This window comes from Echiichthys vipera (genome assembly GCF_963691815.1).
Source record: "Echiichthys vipera genome assembly, chromosome: 7".
Classification (NCBI taxonomy): Eukaryota; Metazoa; Chordata; class Actinopteri; order Perciformes; family Trachinidae; genus Echiichthys; species Echiichthys vipera.
Window position 1 is genome coordinate 8850343 of NC_139832.1, and position 21605 is coordinate 8871947.

General features: G+C 42.1%; 1 protein-coding gene across 1 annotated transcript; it reads right to left on the reverse strand.

The window, feature by feature from the left end:
- Positions 1-1188: 1188 nt before the first annotated feature.
- Positions 1189-21007, reverse strand: LOC310949537 (DENN domain-containing protein 5B-like). The gene is made up of 21 exons (XM_083917013.1): positions 20779-21007; positions 15877-15986; positions 13941-14655; positions 12638-12825; positions 10926-11423; positions 10554-10785; positions 9300-9450; positions 8253-8340; positions 8044-8163; positions 7800-7952; positions 7583-7661; positions 7414-7489; positions 6329-6457; positions 6109-6230; positions 5704-5849; positions 5490-5608; positions 4271-4455; positions 4022-4104; positions 3372-3498; positions 2965-3139; positions 1189-1908 (listed from the first exon to the last, which is right to left on the reverse strand). The coding sequence occupies exons 1-21, from the start codon at positions 20885-20887 to the stop codon at positions 1725-1727; spliced, it is 3789 nt and encodes a 1262-aa protein (XP_083773139.1). The 5' UTR covers positions 20888-21007; the 3' UTR covers positions 1189-1724.
- Between the last annotated feature and the right edge of the window lie 598 nt (positions 21008-21605).

The following is a 21605-nucleotide window of genomic DNA, read 5'->3' on the forward strand; positions in this document are numbered from 1 at the left end:
TTCAGTGACTGCCTACTGGTACATTTCAAAGTAATCTGACGCAACTCTGAGTACGCTACACTGACTGTGCTTTTTGCGTCATGCTTTGAACGAGGCCGTCTTCATGTGATGTAATGGCTGTGACGCTGCAAACACCATCGTCAAACTGATCTGAGGAGCTTCTGTCGGACAACACACCCAAACCGGGTCTTTACAGTAAAGTTTCCATTTGGCAAACCATTCATCAGATGCAATTAGTAGTAAATAAAGTTTTTGCAAATAATTTAACTGCAAGAATCTTAGGTCCTTTATCCCCAAAAGCCATTTCAGTCAACAGTAACTGGACTTGGTTATTTGTCTATAGGAAGACGTTTCAGCGAGTGACCGGGTGAAACTAGATAAATAACCAAGTCCAGTTACGTTTGACTGAAAGTGCTTTGGGGATAACGATGACCTGGACACATGAGAACATTCACAGGCTTAGGTCCTTTCAAACATCACATAGTTGAGTGAATAGCACACAACAAAACACAATACCAAGTCAGTTATGCCAATATTAACTTTAATCTTTTACAACACATTTCATAAATAACAATTCATTATTGCTTTCTCTAATCTGTATTTAAATGATAATAGAGGCTTGGCCATTGTGGGGTACATAGTGCTTGCAGGACAGTGCAGGAGACAGCATTTTCATCATTTTTCAACAGTTGAATAAAATATGACGTTAACATAATACCTAGTTCTTTTTTTCTTTTAAGAAACTGTGCTCAATTCATCGTCAGAAGACAGCTGAACAGTTGAGAAACAAACAGCAGGACTATTATCGACATAATCAGTAAAGTGTGTCTGGAGTCTATTGTTTCACACAGACACAAACAAGATGCCTTTATACAGAAAAGTATGCCACAAATTCATTACACCAGAATAACAAATGGGCACGATTCTATGAAAAGGTCTAAAGAAGCAAAACATTTACAATGAGAGAGAGAAAGAGAGAGGGGGGAAAGCTTTCTGACGAAGACGGTTTGAACTGACACAATTAGGACACTAGTTTGGTTTCAGAGGATTTCATGAACTCTTCAGTGTGTGACCTAAAACTGAAGTAAACGATGAGAAACAGGAAAGATGTTACACTGAATAACAAGAGCATAATAATATAACATTTTGTAACATATCATAGAGTGGGAACGTTATCTTTCTGGATTATATTTAATAAGATATCCAATGAATGAAGTCAAGAAAAAAAAGGTATAATAATAATAATAATAAGGCCTGAGTCCTGATATTTCAGATCACAACACACTAAGACATAAAACAAACAAACAGATTTTGGCCATGCATGTGCTTAGTTTAAAGTTCAAGTGCAAGCAATACAGCAGTTGACGGAGAGTAATAGTTGCCCTCGGGTCAGGAACGGTTAACGGTGTGAGCTGTGGAAATATCTACCGTAGATGTTGGATGATGAATGACTCTCTATATTTCTCCTTGGGGAAACGGGATTTCACAGTGTAAACAAGCATAGGAAAGCTCAGACTATGTCCTGAAGCAAATACAGTGTATAAGACATTTACATCATTGAACAAGGCAATATGTTTGGAGCTTTTCAGTTGTCAGTGACTTCATCTAGTCCACTGTCCTCTTTTATGATAAAGTCACTTCTCAAGCGTCTGAATGTACTTCCTTTTTCCCCGCAGATGGAAAGATGAATAGAGCGGGGCAGGCGGGGAGCTTCTCCGTCAGGGTCAGAGTTCGACTCCTTTGACCAATGCAGTCTCCAGGGTGATGGTAAACTCATTGAGCGTGTGCAGGATGCGGGAGAGGGAGTGGACAGCAGCTCGGTCCCGCAGCAGAGCGCCTTCCTCGTACGTCCGCGCTGTCAGGTAACAGTCTGCCAGCAAAGGGAGCCATCGAGAGAGGAGCCGGTCCCTGCCAAGAAGAACAGGTCAGCGGTGAGTAACGGTCCTATGAACGCCTGATGTAGTTAGGATCGACTCAAAGGATGAGCCAGCAACTACCGTCATGTTCGTTCTCTGGAAACAGCTTTGGCTGCCAGTTTAACACAGAATAAACTTCATAATTATTTTGCTTGTCCATAAATCACAAAACGCTTCAAGTCCAAGATACTTATCAGATCTCTAAGGTCACTTTGTACGGGATTACTGGTTGCAGGGTTCGGACACCTTTTCCAATGTCAAATTGAAGCACTTTTCAAGCACTTTCAAGGTCCATTTTCAAGCTTTTCACCTTTTTTATCACATGACATTTTGCTAGAAACAACTAAAATCGTGTTTCGTAATACCAGAGGGATAAGAAAGTAAATTAAATTTCTATTCTATAGCTTTTTGTTGTGAAAGAAATGGAGATACAATTTCAAGCATTTTCAAGTACTTTATCCACAATTCAAGCACTTTCCAAACCTTGAAAACACAACATTAAAATTCAAGCATTTTCAGGGATTTCAAGCACCTGTACGAACCCTGTGGTTGTTTCCACAGATGAAACTAAACGTGGTAAAGCTGCCTTTAGCTTCGATGCTGCTTAAATGTAAGAAACAACTTGCCAGAAGAGCTCAGCCTTTTATTTATCGGACATTTTATTTATCCCAAGTAATATCTTCATCATGATATTTAACATTATCGTATATTTTCCTCATATGTTGCAGGAAAATATACGCCTAATACCTAATAAAAATTATCCCTTTCAACCTAAAATAAATGGAAGCTGGATTAGATCTCTGAGATCAAAATGGTCAGTTTCATTTTTAAACTTTAATTTAATTTACACATATAGATGAAAGATTTTCTGCATCTCATGTTCAACCATTAGAAGACGAAGTCCCTGAGTCTCTGTATTATCCAACAAACTGTCTCCCTAGTTGTGCTTTACATATGGATAATAAATCTATGTTTTTAGGGTTAGTTCACTGGATTAATTACAAAAGTACAAATCAAATTATAACAATATCTCTTGATTTCCACTCACCTGATTCCCAAGCAGACGAACAGCTGGAACTTGCCCTCTTTGCCAATGTTACGCGGCGATGCATTGATGGCGTTGACGTAGTGGCACAGTGAGTCGCAAGGTGGACTCTTTGTCACGGTTGATCTGTGCAGGTCGCCCATCTGATCAGCTGTCTCCATGGAAACCACTGCTTTCTCTATGGGAAAGAGTTGGTCATGCTGTCAGTTCATAACTTATTAATACACACAGATAATAAGGTGAAATAATGTTGATGTGCACAGAGGGTCTAACACGGGTTTGTTAACAAAACACATCAATCATGCTTTGTTGCAAGCAATTTGATACGTGAAATTCGTATTCTCCACCACTAGATGGAGACAGGAAACAGACATTAACGAGAAGTAAAGCTTTACTTTTAATGAACTTACCCACAAAGTCCCAAACAAACACATTCCTCTGGAAAAGACGGCTGGATTTGAGGCCGTGCAGGAGGAACTTCTCCAGGGAAAGCACCAGACCTCCCTCACCACACAACAGGACTGTCAGGTTTCCCCTCTGGGATTAAAGGAATTGGATGAGAGTTAACAGAGGAACTGCAAGTAAGAGGCTCATCTTTCAACTTCAGGAAATCCCATATGCATTTTTTTCAAAATCCACCGCAGTAGAGAACAATTTGTTTATTTAACTAACCTAAAAGGCTTTCACTCACTCAGGAAGTAAACAGAACAGAGCAGACGCTTGTACATTAAAGCCTCTGCACTAAAGATGTTATTACAATGAATAGGAGGTCCATTAGAGATAAACGAAAGCGATCCATCAAGTCTCTCACAGCTTTGAAGTTGCTGTTGAGATGAGTGAGGCTAGTCTGACACAACAGCGAGACAAATGAGGCCTGGGCTGGAGAAGCCGGGGTAACGAACCATGTTGGAGGTAAAAATAACCCAAGCCGGAGGTTGACAGTCTAACACATCGCTGCATGAGATGCTTTGCATTTTCCCCTCATTTTAGCTCAGAGACCAGCATGTCAAATGGATGTAGTTTAATACGTAACACACTCTCACTCTTTACAGTATCATACCTCTTGTTCGGGTTTGTGGAACTGTTTAACAAGGTTATTTGCTGCCTCCCTCATGTCCTCTTGTACTTCAACAGACAGCATTCCTGACAAATAAATCAGACAAACAGAAACATGAGGATGGACGATAACAAACACGAGGGGAAGTGGACAGGAGCTAAACAGAAAGGTGATACAAGAGCTGAATCTGTTATTTCACCAACAAGTAGGTCAGCTATTGTACTAAAGAATGTGTTCTTTGTCAGTACGCACTGCTTCGGCTGCCAAGCGATCCCAGCACTGCCCGCACGCTCTGAGAAGGAGAGGCCAGCTCCGGAGGCGTCCCTGTCCACCTTCCAGCATCCTCCTCCCCACCAGGTGACACCAGCTGACCAATCAGAACTCTCTCCAGGCTGTCGTCGCCCACGCCTTTCCCCAGCCATCGGCCGCACGGGAACCTGGAAGTACAGAGGACACGGCGTTTCGTCACATCCAGCTTCAAAAAATGTGTTATACAAAGACATCACATAGGTAAGAGCGACCCGTTTGATTGAGTGTGCATTTTTTATTTATCTAAATAACTTTTAGTTTAGATAACTGACAGATATTTTATGAGAGACTTTGAAAACGCTCCAGATCAGTAATCCATCACATTTTACATTTCATTTTATATATTTTGACGTTATTGTCATGTGATCAAGCAGATTTCTCACAGGAGTGTTTAAGTAAGCTCAGATATTTGACACAGGGTGGGAACTACAGCTCCACTCCTCTTTATAAGACACAAGTTCCCCTGAAAACAAAACCTCTCTAAAATATTGACAATATGCTATTTTTTCCCCGTGTATCTTCATCTTCATGCATCAAACGTAACACAAGGCTGTTATTGATGTATGATCGATGCATTTCTGTTGCAATTCTTGTGATCATTGGGTAACTTGCACTGTTGTTGATGAGGACTCGGTGGCTTGTACAGACTGGAGTGCTCTGTTTTTTGTATTTAATGCTCATATATTTGTGTGTTTATGGGCCGTTTTGCTTTGTGGCCTTCCCGTGTCTTATTTGTGTTGATAAACGAATAAAATGTAGAAGGCTCTGCAGAGTACACTGTGCCCTGCTGTAGATGGTTGCATTGTAACATTCTAAATGTGTGGTCATTTACTTATTTTTATATATCAGAGCAATGGTATCATTGACCCACTGATTTGACAGTCAGGATCATTTCAGTGTTTATGTGTTTGTGTTTATTTAAGATAGGACAATGCACATTAATTAACACTTGCATTTGAGTCCTAAAAGTGCCAGATTTATCCATACATGATCATTTTCATCTGCAGTCCCTGACAGGTTGAGGGCATTAAAGCACGTATAAAAACGTTTAAGCACATGTCATCGTGTATTTGTCAGACGGGGAGTTGTTGTTGCTGTTTCTGTGCTGTAAGGTCACAGTCAGTGTTTAATGATGAGACCAGGGTCAGAGTAAGAAGCATACTTGTAGGTGTGTCCAGTGATCTCATTATACACCATCACACAGTCGATCAGACACTTGGCCAGTAAGCCAGAGTTGTCCTGTCCCAGCTGCAGAGTGCTCAGCCTGCCCAGGTTCTTGCACTGAAACCAAAAAGCACAAACCACAGTTGAGCGTATCCAGTCATGCGTCTCTGTCGGACACGAAGCTGACCTTCACAAACAGAGAGTACACAAACCTGGAAAAAAATCTCTTGCGTATTCTTGGGAATCTGTCTAACTCCCGAATCACCCAGTTCTCCTGACAAGCACACCCAAGGGTCAACTGTTGCCATTGCAATGCTCAGCTTCTTCATGGGCATTATAACAACACGGTACGGAATACCTGGAGAGACAACAGAGCAGAGTTTAGTCAGTTAAGTCATTCCTTTCACACTTAAAATCTTCCAAATATTCCAACATTAGGATCATTTTGATGTCTATTGTTTGAGGTCTAAAGGGACGATGTGAATCCATGGGATGCTGGGTGTAATTTAAGTATACAAGGTCACAGGGTGGAGACCCGTCCCAAAGGAGACGTTCAGTTTTCTTGATAGCTATAAAGCTGCCAGTGAATTCTAGTTGCTAAGGTTTACGGGACTTACTGATGGAGGTGAAGACGCGTGTGAAGCAGAGGTAGTCCACAGTGTTGAGAGAGAGCAGGTGGAACAGAAACTGCTCCCTTTCTTCCTCACAGAGCAGGAATGCATGAGGTTTATACAGCTGCCTGTCAGGGGGCAAGAAGGAAGAGAAAATGATCAGTCAAACAGAAACGTTACTCTTGTGTCTCCTTTTCATTAAAGCCAATTAGGAGTGAATTCTTACCTGAGCAGCTCCTGGTTCGTAAGCAGCTCTTTGAGGTGCTGGGAGAGCATTTTCTTCTCCAGAGCCAGGTGGATCCAGGCCCGAGTCTGACCCACCTCAGACAGACCCTCACTCATGGTCTGGATAAACCTGGAAGAAGAACAGTAAAGTGAAAAACAAGCTTTTTCTCCTAACACTGTATCTAATAATGATTTTAGTTCTATTTTATAGCTTCTAGAAAGATCAACGCCTGTGACCAAGAACAGAGCAAAAATGCTGAAGAGATATAATGTATGTGTAGTAGTTTGTTTTTGGCTGCAAATGTTGTTTCGACTGGAGTCGTGGAGGAGAGGAGGACAGTGAACCATCTATCATCCATTATGGATAATAACCCCGACCTCCACCACCGAGCGGACAGACAGCTCTTTCTCCAACAGACTGATTCAGCTGTCTGTAACACTTCACCACTGTCCCATAGATAATATCACACCCTCATCTATAGTTACTGTCTATCGATCTATCTATCCATCTATCATAACGATATCTATCTATCCAGTTTCTCAAGCATCTATCTGTCTAATTATTTATCTATCTTTCTATATCTATCATCTATCATCTATCTATCAAGATTCTCAAGCATCTATCTATCCCTAGACGTCTGCCAAAGGATAAATTATTTGAAAGACAAAATAAAGCAACAATGTTGATTTTCTTCATCCATCCATCCATCCATCCATCTATCTATCTATCTATCCATCCATCCATCCATCCATCTATCTATCTATCTATCTATCTATCTATCTATCTATCTATCTATCTATCTATCTATCTATCTATCTATCTATCTATCTATCTATCTATCTATCTATCTATCTATCTATCTATCTATCTATCTATCTATCTATCTATCTAAACATCTACCATTTATCATCTATCTATCTAGTTTCTCAAGCATCCATCCATCCCTAAATTATTTGAAAGACAAAATGAAGCAACAATGTTAGTTTTCTTCATCTACATTTTTCCTGAATCATCTTGAACACAAACACCCATAAACAAAGTCTCCCACACTCTCCTTAACATCTCGGCACGTTCACCCTCGTTACCTCATGTCCTGTATTAACGATCCTCTCAGGAGCAGAGCGGCATCATCAAACGTTTTCTGGTCTGAACCGTTACACGCTGAAGAGACAGAGAGTTAAACACCTAAGATCCTCTGACTCTTTGCTCATTGATTAAGACAAGAAAACCAAAATGGTCAGATTGTGCTCTGACCTGGAGACTCAGCTGGTGTCTCCGTCTTCCCCCGGGCCGCCTGATAATGAAGCAGATGGGACCAAAGAGCAGACTTCCCCTGTTCAGAATAAACACACTCATATTCAGCCAGTCACTTTTCTCTAATTGTGTACATGATGTGAGTTTGTTTACGTGGTAACATGCATGTTTTTTTAGGTCATCTGACGCATCTAAGGCATAAAATGATGTGTGTGACCTGCTTCAGCTGCAGCCCGTGGCCCCAGGTTCTCTCCAGTAGGTCACACAGCCCGTGGATGAGTGTGTTTTCCTGCAGGCCTGTGATGTTGGCTTCTCCCTGACCCAGTTCCACACTCTCCTTCCCCATCCGCTCCATCAACATCCGTTTGGTCTAAAAAGCCAAAGACGTTTTGTTGCGTCAACCTTGAACTATGATCATAAAAAAATCAGTTCCTCCAACACCACGCGGAGAGAGCGCTCACCTTCAGACGACACTCGCTCAGCAGCCCGTCAACAAACTCTCTGTGAGTCTGAGTGACGGCCTGAGGCGAAGAATCAAGTAGTTTGAACTGACGGAGGTTCTTCCTCACAAATGTGTGCTTCTGTTAAATAAACAAAAAGGTAATAAATAAGACAAACACCTCCTAATGTCTGTGCGTTTGTCTGTCTGTGTGTGAGTGTCTCAACACACCTGTCTCTGTTCATTGTCCACTCCTGAGTCAGTCACTGTTGATCTCTTGAGTTCAGTCCTGCGTGATGCTGTAACACGGCCAGACCACCTGTTCGCCCAGAAAACAGCAAAATAAAATCAGATTTTATTTTTAAATCAGGTGTGGCAAGAGCAGGACCTTTCAACCAATTATTCAATACCTTTAGCTAACTTTTTCACTGTTTGTCCATTACCTTTAAAAGGTCCCATATGGTGCTCATTTTCAGGTCCATACTTCTATTTTGAGTTTTTTTACTAGAACATGTTTATATGCTTTAGTGTTAAAATGTTTTTCTCATAGGTGGGCGCAGTGGGGTTTTCTTTACATGCCACGCAGACTTTGAAGCGTGTGGTTGCTGCCAGCTTCAATGTGTGCATATCGAGTTTTGCCAAATGATAATGCAGTTGGTTATGCGGGATTTGGACGTGTATGCTGTGAAATGTAAAAAAAAACACTCAAGGTATTTATCTAAATCATTTTTAAAACTGCCTTTTAGACTACCTAAAAACAGAGTTTGCTTCTATGGTCCAAGCAGCGGTTTTAATTGGATATAATGGACTATGATGGTGTATGACTGTACCAGTACTGTAACTACATACACTTTCCAACCATATATAGTATAGTTGGGATGTCACAACCATACAGAAGTCCTGACAGCTTGTTTAAAGGCACTGTTTCTGAATACTGACTGTGTGTATGTCTCTGTGGATTGACTGTTTTGATACTGTTTTCACACTTTCACACTTTCTAGCACCTCAACCCGCTTTATAATAAAAAAAGGAACATGGAAATCTCACCTTTAAGCTAACTATATCGTCTGTTTGGGATAATACATCCACAATAGCTCAGCATCACACACATTTTCTGTATAATCCCGTTTGGATGTTTACATGTAAAAAATAAATAAATAAATCAAAATCCCATGAGCTGCTCTTTGTCCCCTCCGGGCCTGTGCTACAAATACCCGTGTTTGGGAATCACCGCTTTAAAGTTTTCCCATGGAATAACAGCAGAACACAAAAGCTCACTTGTTGGTGTTTTGTCCATGTGCAAGCACATCAGCCTGCAGCTTAGGGAAGTATCCCGGCTGGTGAAGACCCTGCCCGATCCTCATGTCCAGCAGGTGGGGGTGTATGGCTGTGTGGTCCGCCTTCAGCAGTCGGCGCTCAATGACCTGAGCTGCAGAGACAAACATAACAACGGTTAGGATCCTACAGGGTTATCTACTGTAGACGATATTTCACATCACTTCTTTCATGAACATCTTGTATTCAAGTCGGTTGAGTGCTACTGAGTTTGTTTAAAAGAACTTTGTATCACAGGGAAACTGGAACAGAGAACAGCAGCATAGATGAATCTAATGTAACTCTGCAGCAGAGTCTAAATGTGGAGAATGATACAGCAGGTTTGAGATGTGCAGCAGTGTATTTTCTGCAGAGAGGTTGGCAGGACTTCAAAGCAGAAGATTTGTTTTCATAGCACACAAAGGCCTGTCCTCCGCTCACACTGTATAATGCTCATCCCCTACAGTATCCTTTAGTTCACCCCTCTCTAATTCCCCAACTCTACCCATATTTTCCCCCTCAAATAATATCCCAGCATTTAAAGTAAGATCTTCAGTGCTTATTAAAAAAACAGAGACAAAAAATGGTGGCTGCAGAAAAGATAGCAACATTATCAACATACAGTCTAAAGCCCAAACAGAGGGACAGATGGTGACAGATTTGCAGATTCCCTCTTGACAATCTGGCATCCACTTCAATCATCGTTCTGCTCAATCTACCGATTTAGGGTAAAACCTCTTTTCAGCATTTAGATAGTTATACACTATCTAAATGCTGAAAAGAGACTGACTGCAGAAACATCCAGAGGTTATTTCTAGATTGTCGTAGGTTGTCATTGAAACGTTCTGCCTCTTTAAATATCTGCATGTAATAATTTAAGTTACTATTAAGTACAGAAGTGGTTTCAATTGTATAAATGTCAACTGAACCAAAAGGAAAGCCGTCTCCGGTAACAGGCTGGATTTTCTAAAGGCTGAAAACAAGAGCTGCAGAAGTCTAGTTTTCTCTCAGAACACTTAAATTACAATATGCTGAGATTATTATTATAATTGTTGCCCAACAACACCAAAAATAAACTGCCTAACCCAGGTTTAACATGACCATCTATGACAATCTTTGCAAATTAAGTCAATATTAAGACACTACTTATAGCAACATTTGAGACGGATTTCATTAATTTATTTCATCCTCTTTTGCTCATGCGCAGCTTCACAGTACCTGACTCAAAGACCGTGGTGCATTTCCTGTAGCGGCAGCTATGGGAGTCCTCTTCGTCTGTGTCATACAGTCGTTCTCTCTCCAGACGACTGTCAAACAGCTGCTGCAGTGGTTCTCTATCCGCCCAGCGAGATATCACCTTCCCATCCACGAAGGACGAAAACATGGATGTCTCCAGGAACTGGGACAAGAAGTGCAAATGGGTCGCAGGCTGAACTGAGAGGAAGGAACCCTGAAAGATTGAAAAACACTTTAAAAAAACAAGACGAAAAGAGAGTATGGAATACATAAAGTAAACACTGAAAAGCAATCTCAACATATGTGGAAATAATTGGCAATAGTTTTACTCGATCTATAAATCGATCTTTGTACCTTGTCAAAGCTGAACGTCCCCTCTCTGTTGCTCAACCAAGAGTCCAAATCAAGAGCGCTGTGGATGACAAACTCCTCGTACCTGCCAAACATGGCAGCAAAGCGTCCAGCAAACACCTCCCTCAGCTGAATGTTCAGCTTGGCAGCCTTCAGCTCTTCCTCCTCCTCCTCAAAAACATGCCCCAGCGTCTTCCCTCCATCTGACATCTTTTCTCCTCCGCACCGCCGCGCCAGAGCCTGCAGCCTCTCCAGCACCGCCAGCTCCTCGCCCCCGAGGTTCCCGTTCCTTCTGTCCTCCATTAGATCCTCCAGCACTAGGCTGCTCATGCGAGGGGAGGCGGTGGCAGGCTTGGTGATCACACCGCCCTGCGGAGGGAGCCCGAAACGCAGCAGTACCTCACTCAGCTCCTGGATGAGCTCGGCCTGGTCTGGAAACACAGGGAGGTTCTCGGGAGCCTCGATACTGCGGTTGTCAATGTCCACAAAGCATAGGTTGGCCTGTGCCGGAGAAACAGACAAACAAGAAAGAGAAGACATGAAAAACTTTCCAACTGGCTTCTCCATCAGATAATCATAACAGGTTTATCCAGTCACAATGTAGAGGCTGAGCTTTAACAATTAAGATCCGAGATGAAGATTTCCATTATTAGATTTTTGGCCGTTCACCGTTGATAAGCTCTCGGAGGATATTAGCATGTGAAGGATTATCGAATGATTACTGTTATCACTGCAACAGGGGGAATTATGGAAACCTTCCGATATCAGGCTTTCACACTGAAAAAAACCCAAACCTGTGCCAGAGCCGTGCACATGAAGCTGCTGAGCAATGAAGTACAGAACTCTGTGAGAAAGATAGGCACTGTTTTTAAAATACTGCTTCTGTAAGCAGCAGTGGAGCACAGCAGCGCAGTCAGCAGCAACACGACCTTCAACACGACCTCAGGCAGTCAGTTCACAGCCTCGGGGGAAGTTCGGAGATGTTTAGAGTGGACAGTTGAAGACTTCCTCTTACTCTGTGCAGTGTTATCCTCGTAGCTAATGTCTTCACTTCTGAGCTCGTGTCTTGTCATCATTGATTTCATTACAATAGGACAATCAGGAGAAGATGACATGTTTTGAAGGACAGGAAAAGATGAGCATGGGTTTTTCCTGCATCAATAATAAGGACGACAATTTTAAAGTCGTTTTTTTTTGGACCACGACAGCTGGACTGTGCCTTTGTCAAATTGAGAAAAGAAGAAAAACACACTCCAAACCAAATCCTACACGTGATTAAAATATTTCACACTCCCTTGCAAATTACCACCACCTATACAAATTACACAACTCAATTAATAAGTGGCGATCCCTAACTCCTATTAATTATTCAGCAACCCATTATTCTGGATCTCTCATGCTCTGCGTTTTTTGCTTTCATTCCCCTCCGGGCTGTCTTTCAAGTGCCTCCTTTCTGGGGCAGAGCGACTTCAAAGAGGCTTCAGTGAGAAATTCATGCAGCATGAAGTTATTTCAGATACAGGATTGGATTTGTGAAAAGAGGCGAGGGGGGCTCTGAGGAAATGTACCGTCTCAATTCGACAGGCCAGAGGCCGAGGGCAAGCTATCCGGCAAGCATCACAGGCAGAATCAGCAAATGGAAGTAATCAGAAATGTCGGCATCCTGAGCGTTCACACAGGAAACTACGGATGCATACAGTAGGATCTGTGTTTACCTCGTGTGGCAGGTGGAGGGAGGATCGCTGAGCTCCTTCTCTGCGCTGGATGCCCATCAGGAATGGCACGGGAGCGTCAAGGAGGTGATGCAGCGGTGCAGAAACAATGGGTAGGTAGATGTGTTGCCACTGGAACGGGAATAGCAAGGTGGTGACGCCCTCCGCCACTGTCATCAAACGCTGGTAGTCTGAGGAGAAGAGAAAGAGAAAGAGATATGCGGTTTTAGAACTGAGAAATCACTAACCAATACCAAGGGAGGAACTCATTTTCAAGAAAACATTCCCTTTAACAATATTTTAATTACCAGTCCAGCCAGATTAAGGACTGAGGATTAAGTTACAATGTCAGTTTCTCGGCATTATTCAACCTCAAACCAATTTGCCATGTTGCTACTGTATGTTAAAGGTGGGGTAACTGTAGTGTAGCGTGTGAAAAAGTTTGTTTTATTTCATGTGTTTTTATATATTTTGTTTCATGTGCCACATCCTGTACTTGTCCTTGTCTTGTCTACGTTGATTAACTCTGCATTTTAATGTTATATTTATGTTATTGACTGTATCTTGTTATGAGTAAAAACAGCTGCTTTGCTATGGGCGTTGCTTAATTCTGCAAAAAAACACTGATGAAGTTTGATTAAAGGAGCTGAACTTAACATAACAGAACTTTAATATAGCAGCAATAAAATATATTGTTGGAGCTATTTATTTATTGTTAGTATTTAGTGCGGTTTAGTGTAGTATTCTGTTTAGTGAGTAGTTACTTTTGATTATTCTGAATCAATTTTATTTGATTTAATTATGATTAGATTTCTATCAGTATTCCAGTTTATCATTTGTTTAGCTTAGGTGTTTCGGGGCTCCTGAAATTCTGTAGGGACCAGGCACCTCGGTGGGCAAAAGGTTTTTTACCAAAGCAGGAGAGGCACAGGAGTTTTCTTTGTTCTTTGTTTGATGCTTTTTGGTAAAAATAAACTATGTTTTTGTTGAAACTGGACATTCGTTTTTTGACATTATGTTTTTTATCATCTGCGTACACCCCAACCCATGGTGCAACAGTGTCTTGATTTATGATTTGAAGTTTGATTTGAAACTGTAAATTTGTCTTGACAAACAGATATTACATATATGCTATGTAAAGATGAAGTGGAGGCGTCCTGTTCTTCATCATGACACTAATAATGTCTCCCTGATTTTTCTATGACCGTCTTTGCATTGAGGTAATCAGCAAATGTTGGCAATATGTTTGAATTTCTTATTTTTCAGTTTCATCTGAAGCATGCTGATAACTGAACAGTGTTCGTACCTTGAGAGCAAATCAGTACTTGTGTCTCCAGAAGGGCACAGGTAATTAGTTGCACCATATTGTCCACACCCAGCAGGGAGAACGCCTCTCCAAGAGGATACTCCCCCAGCGGAAGCTCACCCGGCCCGGGCCGCTGGCACACGATGGGTCCCTGCACCCCGTGGAACCTCAGTGACCTGCCAGGAGGAGGCAGGGGCACCTCATAGAGGATGTTATGGATGTAGCTCTCTATAGGGAGGGGTGGGGCTGTGTGAGAGGTCACGGCCTGGTGCAGCTGAGACAGAAACTGTCGTGCGGCTTGAAGGAAGGGGAGCGGCGTGAGGAGGCAGAGGGCTTTTGACACGTACAGGGTGTCCCGCGCTGGATCGAAGGAGCCCGCGCAGCCGAGGCAGGCGGAAACCCCGGCGAGAGACTCAGCGTCTGACTCATCCAAGCTGCTCACGAGCGAGTCCATGCTGGAGGTTGAGGGCGAGGAGGCGGACGATGCTGAGGAGGAGGGAGAGGAGGCAGATGAAGCTGAATGGTGCTCCACGTGGTGCATCTGGTAGAGAGTCTGCATGGCGGTGATGATCTGAGCGCTGGTCACCTCCTCGTAGAAGGTGTGGACGAAGCCGTAGGAACGTGTGCCGTCGTCAAAAGACATCGTGAAGGAGTGAAACTGAGTATCAAGCCTGTCCGCCTGCGTACGGAAGGAAAGACCTCTCGGCATACAGAGCTGAGGAGAAAGTGTGGAGAACGAAGACGAGGAAAGGGAGGAGAAAACATAAAGAGGGTTAAGAACTAAGTGGCAATTTAAATGTAATCCCTAATAATGACCTCAATAACTGATGGAGTGATGGATAGTGGATTACACGAAAGTCCATCTGGGACGATGTAAGTACATCCAAAAAGCCATGATAGAATATGTTACTCCAAACTATTGTGCTGTAAATTACCGCAGGAACGTTGAGGAGGCTGTGCGAGGAAGGACAAATTCATTTCTAAAAATTAAATTGGTGTAAAGTTGAACCTTGCATTGGCTTGATATTGTTCTGTTACATTTATTCAATGCAAAAAAACCTGTATCACACATAAGTTACATGATCAGCATCTTGTTTCTTGTAATTGAAACACTTTTATCAATTCCTGCCGTAATAACATTTCCTTTAACTCTAAGAAAATAGGTGGTGTAGCTGGTTGAGAATGCATAAACTATATACACAACCTTCATTTAACTAGGAAGTCACATTAAAATAAAAACATCTTTTGCAAGTGAGGCTTAGCCAAGACAGGGTCACATAACACCACCAACACATAACAGGTCAACAGATCATGACAGCTACAGTAGATTTGACAAAATTCATTACATAAAGAATTAACAAGGCAGCAATTTAGTCAAGTCTTTTTAAGTTAATTGAAGCAACTGCAGCTAACAGTGACCTTTATTTTGAGCATAGACTCTATAATGAATTGAAAACAGACTTGTTTTGCCAGCCTCTGAACTGATAATAGGAACCTTGAACCGGCGCCATGTACACACATACATATATTTCTAACCGTGTTTTGTTTGACATGTCGTCGTTTCTAGGTCTGAAAACCCAATAAAATCACAGTAAAACTGTTTAATAAGACCACACATCTGATACCATAAATAGAATATAATACATCAGATACTGTGGTGTCTGCTGCAGACTTCTTTTGATGCTTAGGCCGTCCTGACCTGCTTTTCCACAGAGAACAATAAACATATTCTGTGCAAAAAAAAACGAGAGCATATACGCCTCTACTGAGGCAGCAAACAAGATAAAAGGCTCCTCCGCTGTATTTCCAGTTGATTTTGTTATCATGTTCCTCTTTTGTCATTTGTTACACTATTCAGCCACATAACTTTTGCCCTACGGACAAGGCACATCTAGTTCTTTCTTATTATTTCCAATGTTGCAGTCCAAGATCTCACCATGTTGATCGCATCTTTATTGAAGGGGTTCCTGTCCGTCCTTTCGGGGTAGTGCACCAGAACCTTTGACTTGAACGACCGCCGAATGGGGCTCTGCTCAAAGCCCTCGCCTGAAAGACAGACAGGCGCACAGAAAAAGTACATTTATCGTATTAGTACATAGTCATCTTTGACCTTCATCGCTGCTGAGACAGACTTCATTACACAATGAAAAGGACGGAACAGAGGAGGTCACATAATGACAGCGGCTTTGATTTATAAAAAAAAAAAAAAAACTTGGAGAGGACGACCTTTTCCGACACAGGCTGAAAGAAAAAGTGAATCTGTTGTTCACAGCACCATTCTGCAGCAAAGAGGGAGAACCCTTCCAATAGTTATGTAACTCAACTAATTATCATAAAGATAGACTGGAAAATTGGTACAACCCCCCTCATATCTGACACTCTGCAGAAGGAAACTCTTTACGCTTTTAGGGAGTGCACGGGTGGAAAATATGCTGCTTTTCCAAACATCAGGGCTCAGGATAAAGGTGAGAGACATCTATATAACAGCTACATGTGCAGGAGAAGATTGAATTTGCAGTGCATGCAAAAAAACTATATTACACACTCCACACATTCACAGCGCACAGATTTGATGCATTGGCCCTGTCTGGCTCAAGTTCCTCCTCTGTCAGTCTCTGCACCTCGTGTCAGCTTCTATCTCCGGTTACAAACCGAGTGTGTGAGCATGACAAGAGGAGCTGCAGAGTTCGAAATAAACTGTGTGCATGATTCAGCACGTGTAATCGGCTGACAGCAGTGAATGAGGGATCCACTTTCTGAGGGAGATGCCCTTGAACAGTGCTCTTCACCGTTCTCCCCATTTCACTAATAAGAGTTCATGTTCCTGACATCACTGCATTACAAGAACGAGAACTACTGCAAATGGCAAACTAATAAATCTTCTCTCAGCTGCCGGCTTTGATGCACTCATTCAGCTTCCAGGAACATTCAGCTGCCTACGAGATGACGCACAGCACCACAAGAGGAAACTGCGCCGCGGGCTGAGCGAGAGAAAGGAGCAGCACTTCAAGTTAAACTGAGTCAGACTGGTAGGTGGGAGACAGAAGCTAATGGATCACAGTGACGAGAGGGGCAGTCAATGTTCTTCGAGTCAAGAAAACAAATTGATCTCGGCACTGAGCCTCGCAGAAAGGGGTTGCCATGGTAGCACCTTCTGCCACGGCCTTGAAGATATAGCCATCAAGACAAAGCTCGTCAGGGGTTTACGTCACCTCGAGTTTCATCAGCTGACCCAATTAAATCCCACACTCCTCCTGACACGAGTTCCCATGAAAGAGTTTGTTCAGAGCATATTCACACGCATTCACTGTGTTTCTCCGTGTTAACAGAACGGAGGAAGAGGGAGGTTTGTTTTAGTGTTTGAGTGAAAGCTTAAATGTCTGTTTCAGTTGGGCTGTAATCAGCGTGTTCACTCCTCTGACCACATTAACATAAGAAACTAAGCAGTTGCAGAATACTTCCTATCATCAAAAGGGCTGAAGAAACTCAAATATCACATTTGACCAAATACCTTGAAATTGATGAAGTACAATAGTGTAGTTGACTTTTGGTGCTTTTATAAAATATTTACTTTGCATTTTGACTTTGAGAATATTCACTTTACTGCTACTTTATTTCTTACTGTTACATAATCATCAGTAATGTGGATATAATGACTAAGCGGGTAAAGACAAATAATAGAGAAGTCTGATGAGTTTAGAAAATAACATCTCTTTACGGTAATGCAGACTTTAAAACCAGGAAAAGACAAAAGACACTTAGGAAATATCACCATTTCCAAATTCTACGATGATATAAGTCTCATCACAACTTGAATATAATATCGATTTATTGCTCAGCCCTAACTGTGACTAATGAATATTTATATAATTGATATAATCTGCCTATTATTTTCTTGATTAATCACTTGATCCGCAGAAAGACAGAAAATACTGTAGCGACAACCGTCTCATTTCCTAAAACTCAAGGTAACATCTTCAAATTGCCAGTTTTTTTTTCCAACCAGCGGTTCAAAACCCCAAATATATTCAACATACACTCACATAAGACAAATAAAATTAGCATATCCTCCCGAATGAGATGCTGGAATCACATAATGTTTGACATTTCTTGACGATAACTTGATTAACAAAACAGTCGTTGATTCATTTCCTGTCTATCAACTAATCGATTAGTTGTTTCATTGTTTGCGAGTCTTTACCTCCGTCACCGTAATATTGATACTGTAATGTTTTTGGAGAACAAAAAACAACCACGTGTTTCATATTCATTCTGCGGTTTAGACATCCATCACGCAGATGTGTGCCCCTGAATGGCGTTTCATTCCTAAAACAGACACACTTCCTTAGGGTTGATTGAACGGCTGTAAAAAAGGTAGACGTATATCTGTCATATTCACGAGCTGAATTACTCCCGTGGTCCCATTCATCACTTCATTACACGAGTAGATGAGGGTAAATATATAAAAAGCAGAAAGAGATTTAAATGACAGCAAATGTCGGCTGCCACTGATGAGGTTTTACTCCCTTTTTGGCTCAAACTACTGAACCAAGTCCATCTTTTGCATTAAAGACCGTCCGTCCACTGAAAGAACGACTCATGAGACAAAAACAAGATGTATGCTTAAATAAAAATGATAAAACGAAGTGTCTATAAATAAAAAACAACTCAGGCTGGATGTTTTCTTGCAAAGACATCTCTTTTGCAATGAGTTCAACACAAATAACGCAGCTCTCTAACGTGCGGTCAGGGAGTTCTCGCTCTCCAGTGATGTCACCCCCGTGTGACGGCGACGTCACGTGAAATTTGATTAGGCTGCAGGAAACACAGTAGAATCTATTTACAAGCCAACAAGGGCAGACTGTGTCTCTGTACGCATTCCCCAACGGCACACATACACTAGAAGAGATGCTGAATAACCTCACAATGGGCGTCTCTTCGCTGCAGCTTACAGAATATGTATGTAAAGTCAAACACAGGGACAGAAATCCCTTGAAAGGAGCAGAGCGCCCTGCTGCAGCGGGTCTCTGATGACCTGCTGTTACATAAGCAGCTTGGTGGGGCTCAGATATACTAGCCAGCAGCGCTGTCACTCACCGCAGGGAGCCAGATATCAAAGTGCCCGATGGTTTGGTTAGAGCAGTAATTAAGCCGCAGCAGAACTATGTCTTCCAACACGATACACAGCTCATCCTAAATACATTTTGTTCTTGCTCTTGTTCAAAGGCATGACTGGATGCACCCTCGAGGAGCATCAGGGTGTGTATAATGCTGCAACTAGAGATTATTTTCTTTGTCAATTAATCTGTCGATCCTTTTTTTAATAACTCGATCAGTTGTTTTGTCTTTAAAAGGTCAGAAGCGGTCGATAAGTGTTACCCAAAGCCCAAGATGACGTCCTCAAGTGTCTAGCTTTGTCCACAACTCAAATATACTGAGTTTACTCTCACAGAGGAGGAAAGAAACCAGACAATATTCACATTTAAGAAGCTTGAATCAGAGAATTTGGACATTTTTACTTTAAAAAATGACTCAAGTCGATAATCGAAATAGTTGCCGATGAATTTAATAGACGACAACTAATCGATTTATCGACTAATCGCATGCAGCTCTAGGTGTGACTACTGTGTTGCAATCCTGGAAGTGATGTTCAAGGTGTGTTGGTATTCAGCGCCCCTGCACAGCTTCTTTTTACACACACACACACACACACACACACACACACACACACACACACACACACACACACACACACACACACACACACACACACACACACACACACACACACACACACACACACACACACACACACACACACACACACACACACACACACACACACACACACACAGGGCTTCGGGGTGATTCTGTCCTCACCTCAGTGTCAACAACTCCATGTGAGAGAAAGCCTCCCCAACACCGATCGCTCCGTTTCTAAGCCGAGAAGCAATTTACCACAAATGAAAACCATCCTGAGCGCTAAGACACAAGGCAGCATCACTGCAGCTGTCATCTCCGTGGCAACCCCCACATCCAGCTACATCCCAGCATCCATTTCCATCCACCTTTGGCTTTTGGTGAGAAAAGGACAGATGCATTTTTGTTTAGTAAAACAAAGAGCTGAACAAGCTGTCACATAGATTATCACTGCCTTTTTAGATTTACAGCAGTGTAATCTGGGTCCTGCGTTCACCATGAAACCGCTGCCTGGATGCTCCATCTGTGCGGGATTGGGCAGCATATAGGATGCTGTTATTATCCTCTCTCTATTCCACCCTTTCTCTGCTACATATCCTTTATCCAGGTGTAGCAGTGGATGACTTGCAGAAAGCAACAACGCTTCACTCTCATTTGAATTAACGTGCCGGGATTAAAACACAATAAACAGAAGCGTGATGTGTTAACAACAAGCAGAAATGACACAAAAGGACAAGACTGTATTCTACATTTTATATTATTGCTTCAATTTCATGATGATTCTCTTGGATTTTGTTTATTTAATACTCAAAAATCTCTATTTTTATAAAACCATGCGTTTAAAAATACACAAATTTTGCAGGAAAAAAATATATAAGCACATTGTAATGGGATTTATTTGTCACTGCCCTAAAATATTGGCTGTGTTACAAAGGCTCCTGGCTGATATGATGTTGTCAACAAGCCTTTGAAAAGGAAGAGGAATGTGGCGTCCAATCAAAACACATTTAAATGGATGTCACACACACACAAACAGGCCTACATTAAATGGAAAACTGGTTATCCTGAAGCATGACATGGAAGGTGCATTGATGTAGTGGGTATATGTTTTCAAAAAGACATTCAAAAAAACATGTACCTGCTCCATCGTCCGGCTCCAGGCCCGTGTCCGTGTCCACTCCACACACAACAAAATAGTGGGCGAAACGGCAAGAAGCCGATCCGGTGGCCGCTGCAGACCCGTTCATCCTCGACGCGTTTGTGGTGTGAGAGCTCCTGTTTACTTCTGCTTAACGTCGTGGATGTTCATAGCTAATGCATATAATCCAAAATGGTTTTTTTTTATCGCAGCCTTCCCTTCGCTTCTCTCCTTTCCTGATCCGTGCGCTGGGGTGTGTGGGCCCGCCTGGCTGCACTCACTGCTCCGCCGTGTGACTCTGGTGGAGCTCAGGAGGAACCAGCGATGGTCAACTCGTTTGTTCAGAGGGGGGAGGAGGCTGCTGTGTGTGGGCCTGAGAGAGAGGGAGAGGGAGGGGGAGACAAAGAACTGAAGGCATCATCATCATTAGTGTTAAATCAGCCTCATTTTAAAGGGTGTTGTCAAAATCCATCCTCAGCGCCCACATCACAAAAAGTGTGCTGTTTTAATAACCAGCACTGCATAGACCTATTTCTTCTTATAGATCATTACTTTTTGATGGAAAGTGACTTACAAAATTGAAAAAGGAAATGCAGTAATTAAAAACAGGCTGTCAGGAGAAGACACACACACACACACACATGATCTAGCAGGGTAAGTAAGTAAAAACCTTGGAAATAACAGCTTGGAGTGTTACTCACCAGGTTTTTGCTGTGCTTGTAAGAGATGCTTTAGACTCTCTTTGTGGCTTTGTAACAGCATTAAAAATGCTAATAAGAATACATTAACAAGTACAAGGTGCACGATGACAAGTGCAATTTCACACT